This window comes from Paroedura picta, chromosome 2 (assembly GCF_049243985.1).
Source record: "Paroedura picta isolate Pp20150507F chromosome 2, Ppicta_v3.0, whole genome shotgun sequence".
Lineage (NCBI taxonomy): Eukaryota > Metazoa > Chordata > Lepidosauria > Squamata > Gekkonidae > Paroedura > Paroedura picta.
The window spans coordinates 132,770,803-132,780,916 of record NC_135370.1 but is presented as its reverse complement, the minus strand read 5'-3'; the positions used below and the strand labels follow the sequence as shown (position 1 = coordinate 132,780,916).

Sequence of the window (10,114 nt, the reverse complement as noted above, 5' to 3'; positions counted from 1 at the left end):
ACTGTAAAAACAAAAGGAATGTTAATCTAACAAGCTGAAAGTGCGGCCTGTCCACAAGAGTGCTAATGTGACTACAAGAGGAGTTTCTTGGAAGTTTTGAGCTCAGCCTCCACTCCATTGATGTGTACGAATTCCAAAACTTAGACCTGTTTCAGTGTTTTTCAGCATCTTAAAAAAGCATTTTGCTCATTTCAAAGAAGCATTTCACTTCCGTTTTCTCTCAAGTTTTTCAAAACTTTGATCTATTTGCTTCCCTAGGCCTTCAAATTTCTATATGCTACAGGGGGGAGGGGGGTTTAGAGAGAGGAGAAAAGGATTCTCTTAGCAGGAATGCTCCTCTTGTATGTGATTCTGACTTACCTATGAGATCAGTTGTTTTTTTTGCCACACTACCACTTGCCTTTCTGCTCCTCCCTGTTCTTGTCTATGCCACTTGGAAAAGAGAGCATTCCAGCAATAGAGATCCTGGGCTACTTGTCTGCTGTCAGTATCTGCTGCATTACCACCCCAACTCCTATATGTCTTACCATGCTTGTCCAACAATCTGGCTAATAGTTACTTTTTCCTTTGAGAAAGATGACTAAATACAATCGTAAATATTACAGAGAATGAACTTCAGAGGGTATGGGAAGGACAACTCAGACTCTCAAGAAGAGTTTTGTTTGTGCGGTTTAAACTGGTTACTCAGTACATGTACTGTTAATGCCAGAGAACTCTACAAAATGTACCACAACAGTATTCAGTTCTGTATCTCAAGTGCTTAGAAATCAAAATGGAGATTCCATTCCTGCACTATGCCATTTTAAGTTGCATGGTAACTAACCAAGTTTACCATAAGAGATTAAAATGTGCTAATTATTCCATGCTTACTTCATATTTTAAGACTAGACACACCCACCAACTTAAGGCTTGTTTAGGACTTTGAAAATGTTGTCAATCCTTCCTACTTCCTTGGCATTACCTGTGTATTCTGCCAAATTTACTTCCAGTGCTATCTGTTTTCCTGGAAACAAACTCCATTTCTACATAAGCTTAACACTGAAGCCACGCAGCCTTCTTCTGTGAATGTTAAGAAAAATGTCTGATATGGCCAAAGTGGCCTATTTCCTAGTAAGTATCCCCTGCCCATCCAGCACTGGTTTGCTTGCCAGAACTTGAAAAATTGCCCATGGTCATAGAGGCCAATGACTTAAAAGCATATGGAAGACTCAGGATATGATGCTAGGTGAAAGTCTTTTTTTATCACGGCACCTACAAAACACAATCTTAAATGTTGACACATTTTTACACAATGTAGAACTTCCTTTTTGAACAGCTCAGCTTTACCCATGGAAGTCTAGCAAGTCTTTTGCTAAGAAATTTACCTTTTGATTTTAATCATTCCCTTAAGTAAAGTAGGACAGGGCACCCAGAAATGAGATGCAGCTTTGCACATGTACAACAACTTTAGGTATGCAGAGGAAGACTGGCAACTTCCAGAAAAAGGCTCTCTGCTTCCAGTGATGAAGGGCAGTGCAAGTGTGGTGCCCTGTTGTAGCAATGAGCCCCAGCAGCAGCAGGAGACCAGCTCTCCCTTTGCCCAGCACAAGCATCCCTATTTCATGGAGCTGGGGAAACAGATGTGCTTCATTCCAGGAGATCTTATATGTAGATGGTTGGGGACAATATTCTAACATTTAAATGCTTCCACTACAACGGCTCCATGGTTGCATCCTATATATTTTTAAAACAAACGTTTTGTCATACTGAGACTTGAGCTGGTATTTCCCCAATAAATCAGAATGGCAGCTACGAGATAGTTTCAAACAGTCAATTCATTATTTTCCGATGCCCATGTGCTAAGGGATAGGGCCTTGTTTTGTAGCAATGCTTCTTGGCTGCGATCTTCTGCTGGCTTCGTTCCTCCAGCTTCTTATGTTGTGCTTCTATATGCATATGCATGAGCACCAAGTTTTCTTTTAACTACAAGAAAAAAGTTTAAACCACTGAGTTTAGATTATATGAAACACAGAACGCCAAGCTACTTTTGTAGCAGTTAAGCAGCCTGCTTTAAAAAATATTTTAAAAACCCACTTAAGTTTGGCATTACCTTATATATCTAAGCAGTTATAAAATTCCTTGTTTCATGACATCACTACCACTGAATGACTGCTATTCCCAATATAATATTTGGCATGCAGAACAGTTCTAAAGTTATAATTAGTGTTTCTGAAGTGATTCTTGTATGTGAGAGAACAAATCATTGAAACTAAGCTTAAGGTATCTTCTCTTCAGCAAAGCAGCCATCCAAACTAGTTAGGTCACACCTCCCCCTCCTCTAGACAGGGCTATGTAAATTTGCGCAGACTGTAGTGGCTCAGAGCAGGGCGGATTCTATAGGCTTAACATAGCCAAGCTGCATAACAAGAGTGTGTGTTCAACTAGATTTTTTGTCCCAATGGACTGTAGATGACTTCACCCCACTGAAGAGAAGAAATCTTCAGGTAAGGTCCAATATTTTGTTGTTCTTCACTGGGGAATGTAATCCAAACTGGTTAGATGACTAACTTACAACCTGGGTGGGATTCTCATTTTTATTCTGTTCTGCCACTGTGTTGCACACCATGCTATTAGATGAAGCTTCCACAGATTTCAATTGTCCAACCTTTATACACAGGTATAAAAGGTGGACCAGGTTGCAACTCTACAGATTTCTTCCACTAGAACTCTGGTGGAAAATGTTGGTACTGCTGCTGATCTGGTGGAGTGGGCCATAACATACTAAATTACTCAAGCTCTTTTTAGGGAACCATCATTTTTTTTCAACTCTGTTTTTTCAAAAAACCCACATCAGTGGAGGAATGTCCCTCTAACAAATCTGTTTTGATCATAGTGTGGTTTATCCTTACGCATGTATTCATGCTGTGGAATTGGTCCTCTTCTTGTGGCCTTTAATTACAGAAAGATAAAAAGGACAGTCATCTATTACTGCAGGGTTTCTCAACTAGGGTTTTGTGAAAACCTGGGGTTTCTTGATAGCCCTAGAAGGGCTTCCTGAATGGATGGGAGTTAATTTTTTATATTTTAAAAAAATTTGTTAAGCATTTACTGAATGATATGAACATATTTACTCAACCCGCCTTCCAAAATGGTCAATGATGGGACTGGAGGTGGTATGGTGAGGAGGGCCTCTGGGCGGGCATGTACACAGCTATGCTACCCAACCATATTGTGCACTATCACACTACTTCTGTGGTTTCTTGAAGCCCAAAGAATGTTTCAGGTGTTTCTAAATAGTAAAAAAGTTGTAAAAGGCTGTATTACTGCTTCTAATGGGTGATTGAAAAGTGAAATACTCAATTGTTAAAGAATACACTGCATGAGAAGATCCTTCTAGCTGTTTCTTTTGACCACAGAGGACCAGTTAATTTCAGAGCTGCCACTGTTATCCTGGCTAAACCCAACGAAGTTCTGTGTTGCAGTTGTTATAAGACATTTAATGTATTTTGAATTGTAGATATTTCTGTAGTTCATTTTTGTTGGTATCTGTGTAGGTCTCATCAAAACAAGATACAAATTCTTACATTTATATAGAAATCAGGGGGAACATTACCTTTTGAACACGTTCCTTTAAGCTCACTGTAGGAAAGGTCACCTTTGATGCTTTGACTGTGGCTTTAGTTTTTAACATATAACTGGAAAACAGAATATTCACATTTTTACTACTATGTCAATTGTTATATGAATATATAAATGGTAGGGATGGAAAATCATAAGTTTTTTAAAGCTAGTGAATAAATTATTGTGTATTTCACATATAATTCAACTATGTTTAGTTCCTTCATTTTTTAAATTTCCTTCAGCAATGGGAAATTCTAAAAGTTCAAAGTAGCAGAGATTATCTTCAGAAATTATTGCTATTGACTCACTAACATTTTACATAAATCACAGATGTCCAAAAATATATTAACACAAGGTTATATTTCAATGGCATTTTTATAGCTCAAAAGATTAAATATGTGCCCTTTTTCTTTTTGAAGAAATGGCAGTCTTCCCTTTCACGTTCTTCCTCTTAGCAGTCTAAAAGTGTACACAAAGACTACTTGTGCCACAGCCAGTTTTAAGCTGATTTATATGTTTAGTGTGTGTGTAAAATATATAATGGCTTGAATCCAACACCCCTGGCAAACTAATGGTAGTATCTTCCACAGCTGCAGTTCCTGCCCCATCACTGTAAGAGGCTTCTCTGCCAGCTAGGTATAACTTCCAGCACTCTTAGCTGGACAGAACAGTAGGATGCAATCCCCACTAGCACTTACTTCACGGCTGAGCATGTCAGGTGCTACGTTTATTGAGACAGGAAAGCTCTGCTTTGTGTTTTGATCTTTGTTGGCTGTTCAACACATGGATCATCACATGTAGCATATTATGAAGCTGACTAGGTGATTGTGATCTGATCACCCTCAGTGTAGCCTACATCCTTGGGTTTGTCATGAGGATGAAATTAATGCATGGAGCACATCACCTATGCCACCTGACTTTCTGGAAGCAAAGATGGGATAAAAAAATATATAATACATATCATGCAAGAAAAATGCTCAGTGGACCTTCCCAGGGATTTATAATATCTGAAAGGCCTTTTTCTCCCATATACTCCTTTCCAGGAACTATGATCACCAGGAGAAGCCCTGACTGTCCCATCAACCAAATAAGCTCACCTTGTGGGTATATAGGAGACCTTTTCTGTGGCAGCCCAATGCTTATGGGACAACTTCGCACTCTTAACCTTCAAGAGGCAGCTGAGGACTATTTTTCATGACATTTGATTAGTTCTTCTGCCTACCAGCAATTTTAATCGATTTCTTTTATATGTTTGAATGCCGTTTACAATGTAAGCTGCCCTTGAGTTCCCATAAGCCAGGAAAATAGCTAAAAATGTTTCAAATGAAACATAATACGCAATGTACTAATTAACACTGAACTTTGACTCACAAAAAAGTATACCCTGGAAAACTTTGTTGATTTGTAATGTGCTATTGGACCCCAACTTTATTCCAGTGCTACAAACTAATACAGCTATCCACCTGAAATTATTGTAGTCTCTTTAAACCCATTGGAAACCATGAGCAGTCAGCTTTACAACATCCTTTTGGAACACTATTCTCCTAGCTTTACACTGTTTTGGCTATAACCACAATATCATTCATACGGAAGGACACATCAAACGTGGAAATGAGATTCATAGTCTTTCTAAACATTTTTCTTCAACTTATGTTCTGTTTTGTAAAATACTTTCTGACAGGATGTTGCTCGGATTTTACTGAAATTCATTGTCACCCAGTGTCCAGCTGGAAGGCACTAACCATACCACGCTGTTCTTGAAAAGACAGAAGAAACTTCGCAGATACGCCAGAGATGTTGAACACAGCAACTTGATGCCTATGCCCAGTTTGCATGATCGACAGTTCAAAGTATTGTAGGTGCTGGCAGAAAGGGGCAGAGTATAAAATCAGTTAAAATGCTCTTCAATAATTTTTTTTTTGCACGATATATATGGATTCGAAACACCAGATGGGTATCAATAGTAACATGTGATCCATGGTAAAAGTTCAGCTAGAGGATTTTTGAGATTGTAGACTGGATCCCTGAAATTTTTGTTGAGATCAAAGCTGCTAGCTACTCTAACAGCATGAAGGTAATGTACTTTCAAGTTAAACTCTCCACAAGATGCTATGTTAATATAGCAATTAAATATTGTTTGTATGGACTCATATTTGATAGATGCCACAAAACATCTTTTAAGATAGATGTCACAAAACATCTTTTAATGGATCTACTCATCGTGAATGCTTGGGTTAAATGCAGCTAACAGTTGCACATTCAGCCAGGAACCTAGGCATGATCTTCGATGTGTCCCTTCTATGGAGACATAGGTCGCGAGAATAGCACAGATGGCGTTTTTCCCATCTGCACCAAGCAAAACAACTAGTGTCCCGCCTAGATTTAGAACACCTAGCCACAGTGATTCATGTAAAGGTTACTTCTAGATTATATTTATGTAACTCACTCTATGTGGGCCTATTCTTATACCTGCTCCTGAAACCACAGCTGATTCAGAACGCAGTATTCCAGGTTCCCAAGGAACATTTTGGAGGTCCTATATATGGCCTGTGCTTTGGCAACTGCACTGGCTCCCAGTTGAATTCCAAATCAGGTTTAAGGTTTTGTTACTTATCTTTAAGGCCATCCACAGTCTGGACCCCTGTTGGAGCTGTCACATAAAACAGAGCTCTTCCATCAAACCTTTGGTTGGGGCCAGTGAACTGAGAACATCTGCTGGGTCCCCCTATCGGAAAGGACCCATCAGAAATGCCCAAAGAAAAACCTCTGGAAATGTAGCCAATGTACAGTTGGACAAAGAAGTGGACGATCGCAAGAAAAAAAGAATCTGTCCAATGGCTTAATCAAATAAAATTTGAAATATAAGGGTCTCTAGTATCTATTATAATTTCCACCTGGACTCAGCCAAAATGGTGTCTAGATGATTTTATCTTTTTTCAGTTCTTTCATCAGTGGCAATAATGAGTCCTAAATCCCAAAATATCCTTATTATTATTGACTCTCCATGTAAGTGTTTTTTGCTCTAATTATATTTAAAGAAAGATAAACAAGATGGTAAGATTCATAGGTGTGTGGCAGTTAATGTTTCATTTTAACATTTGTTCTAACAGTTTACTTTTATATCACAGAATACACTGAGATTGAATGCATTGAATTTATTAATACCACTTTGTGGAGGTATGGACATTCTTGTACATTTCCAATTATTATTTGTTACATTATGTTATACTAATAAGGATATTTTGTGATTTAGGACACATTGCCACTGATGAAAATTGAAAACAGATAAAATCATCTTGATGTACAGTTGGACAGCTGCTGTTAGACACGGTTTTAAATGTTTTTAACAATTTTAAAATTCTTTAAACTTATTGATACAGCTTAATTGTATGTCTATGTAATTTATGGACTCCGGGGAATGGTAGAGGACAGGAAGGCCTGGAGGATCATTGTCCATGGGGTCGCGATGGGTCGGACACGACTTCGCACATAACAACAACAAATGTAATTTATACCTGATGTACATTGTCTTGAGCCAAATTTTAGGAGGGTGGCATATAAGTTTAATAAATAATGATAATATATAAAGAGCTACTGTAACTTCACAGGTGAATTTACTAAGGGAGGAATCAGTACTACTTTGAAAGAATTAGTGATAATGACAGATCAACAGAAATTCTATCAAATCTCAGTTCTTCCATGTATTCCACTATTTCATTCATGACCACTCAAGATGGAAAGTACCAGTGCCAATAAACAGCTATTCCCCCATGCACATGCCTACCAACCCATGAAGTCTCCTTCAATACAGACCATCACCGAATCTTCCACAATAACATCATTTGTGACCTCTGAAAGAACAAGGAAACATGAGAGTTACAATTCCTTTTTTAAATTTGTATTTATCTAGCACATGTGGCTGTTCAACATGCCTCTTATACCTCTTCTAGGCGCTATTCTCCAATCAGCCCTGTGTTTTAGGAAAGCTGGCCAGGTCCTTTGCCCAGTGGAGCCTATGGCTGACAGGTAATTCTCACCTTAGAACAGCCATTCCCAGAAGAACAGGAGGTAGGCAGGCCTCATGCCAGACAAGAGTAACAGGAGAATTCTTTCAACAGGAGCATTCCTGGAGGGACTAAAAGAGGCAGTGGTTTGCCCACTACTCAAAATAAACTTCTCTGGACCCATGACAGCCATCCAGTTCTCTCCCTAATACTATTCAACTTCTTTATGAGCCCCCTTGCTCAACTGGTGTGGAGGTTAGGGCTGGGTTGCCACCAATATGCTGATGACACCCAATTCCTCCTCCTGATGGATGGCTGCCCTGACTCTGCCCCAGAAACATCAGCCAGCTGCCTGGAATCAATGACAGGGTGGCTCAAGCAGAGTCGTCTGAAGCTCAACCTTTCAAAGACGGAGGTCCTGTAGCTGGGCAGGAAAGGTCCAAGCAAGAAAGTACACCTCCCCAATCTGGATGGAGTGCAGCTATTAGTGGCTCACTTTGCCAGGAACCTGGAGATGATTCTTGATGCCTCCCTTTCTATGGAGGCTCAGATCACGTCAGTAGCATGGCATTCTACCACCTTTGCCAAGCCAAATTACTAGCACTCTACTTGGCCTTGGAACACCTTGCCACAGTGATCCACATGATTGTCACCTTTAGATTGGACTTCCACAACTCAGTCTATGATGGCCTGCCCTTATCCTTGACCTGGAAATTACAACTGGTCTAGAACGCAGCTGCCAGGGTCCTCACAGCAACACCTCAGAAGTCCCACATCCAGCCCATACTTCAACAGGTGCGCTGGCTACCAGTTGAATTCCACATCAGGCTTAAGGTTTTGGTTATCAGCTTTAAGGCCATATGCGGTCTGGGCCCAGTATACCTAAGGGATCACCTCTCTGCCTACACCCCCTCAAAGAGCCTTGCGCTCTACCACTTCCAACCTCCTGGTAGTCCCTGGCCCCAAGGAAGCCCACTTGACCTCAGCCAGGGCCAGAGCTTTCTTCATCCTGGCCCCCACCTGGTGGAACAAGCTCCCAGAGCAGATCAGGGCACTGACGGAACTTGAACAGTTCCGCAGGGCCTGCAAAAGGGAGCTCTTCCACCAGGTTGAGGTCAACCCAAACCATCACTTCCCACTGCCCCCCCCCCAGCCTCCCTCTGACAATCATTACAGATCTGCCCAAACCACTGGGCTTCAATATGAGTTTATCAATGTTTATTACTGTCATTACCTTGTTACTGTTATTGTTGTGTTATCACATCTCTATAAATCCAGTTAACTGTATTGTTCCCATTTCATGTAAACTGCCCTGAACCTTCAGGGAGGGCAGTATATAAATAAAATAAATAAGGCTCATTTTATTGAAGGCAACTTTGAATATGGCATTTTGCAAGCTTCCAAAATCTAGCACTATCCTCTCTGTCTACAGGATAATGCCAGAAACTAAAATATCAAGGCAGCTGATGCAACTCTGTAAAACACTTTCAGACCTCCCAGAACGAGCTCCCAGAGGAGATCAGGGCCCTGACAGAACCTAAACAGTTCCACAGGGCCTGCAAAAGGGAGTTCCTCTGGCAGGCATTTGGTTAAGATTGACCCAAAATACATCTTCCAATTGGCCCCCAAGCACCCCTCCCCCCCACGACTGACACTAATCGGCTTTACCCACTGGGTCCCAGTAAAAGTTGAGGCTCTTGCAATTTCTATTTGATAATGTTATTGTTATGATCTTGTTAAGTTATTGTTATAATGTTATTACTGTTATTACCTGTTACCATATGTTACCTTTTCCTTTTTTCTGTATACCGCCCTGAGCCCTTGGGGCGGTCAGTATATATAAATATAATAAATAAATAATAAATAAATTCCAGCCTGCTGTTACAGATAAACAGAACGCATTGCTAGAATCACTACAGTTATTGTTTCATTTTATTCTGCTAATAAACTCAGGCTCAGGAAAATGGAAATCTTCAGAAACATCTAAACTTTCCTCCTGGGGCGGGAGTGGAAGATTTTATGGCCAACTCACTGAAACAAGCGATAAGTCCGAGCTTCTCCTCCTGGGCACAGAGATGAAGCGAGTCTCCCAGGACCGTATGGCAGCGTTGACACTGGTAGAGCATCCATTCCTCCCGCCGGAGACTCCGCTCTTTCAGGCTGCTGCTGCTGCTGCTGCTGCTGCTGGAGTCCTCCGGCTCCTTCGTTCTCTCCTGTTCTTGGCCCCAGTTCCTCGACCGCTCCACCATGATTGCACCCCCGACTCGGGGTTCCTGGAAGAACTGCAGCAGCTGCCGCCGCACCGCCATCTTGTGCCCGCCGGAATTTGAATCCCAGCTGCCGCCCCTTGGCTCCGCTCTAACTGGAGGAACGCGAGGCTCTTTCCTTTCATTGGACAGCCGTCCTGGTCGCAGTTCTACCCGGCGGAGCCACGAGACGGGACTCCAATTCAAGGAATGGCTTTGTTTTCCTACACAGGGGGGTTCCCGAAGCACTCGCCTTTTAAAAAC

General features: G+C 41.1%; 1 protein-coding gene across 2 annotated transcripts; it reads right to left on the bottom strand.

Moving 5' to 3' along the window:
- Positions 1-1,216: 1,216 nt before the first annotated feature.
- On the bottom strand, positions 1,217-10,112 carry OIP5 (Opa interacting protein 5). 2 transcript variants are annotated; one of them, XM_077322848.1, is made up of 5 exons: positions 9,637-10,112; positions 7,385-7,451; positions 5,343-5,462; positions 3,593-3,674; positions 1,217-1,962 (listed from the first exon to the last, which is right to left on the bottom strand). In XM_077322848.1, exons 1-5 carry the CDS (start codon positions 9,911-9,913, stop codon positions 1,810-1,812), a joined length of 699 nt encoding a protein of 232 aa, XP_077178963.1. In that variant the 5' UTR covers positions 9,914-10,112; the 3' UTR covers positions 1,217-1,809. The 2 variants fall into 2 exon arrangements, with proteins under 2 accessions (XP_077178963.1, XP_077178964.1); XM_077322849.1 differs by lacking the exon at positions 5,343-5,462.
- Positions 10,113-10,114: the final 2 nt, after the last annotated feature.

Coding starts and splice junctions, on each gene's coding strand:
- OIP5 (XM_077322848.1), bottom strand. CDS start 9,913: ATGGCGGTGCGGCGGCAGCTGCTGCAGTTCTTCCAGGAACCCCGAGTC. Junction 7,452..9,636: donor CGGACTTATCGCTTGTTTCA/GTGAGTTGGCCA, acceptor TTGTTCTTTCAG/AGGTCACAAATGATGTTATT. Junction 5,463..7,384: donor GAAGGAGACTTCATGGGTTG/GTAGGCATGTGC, acceptor CCTTTCTGCCAG/CACCTACAATACTTTGAACT.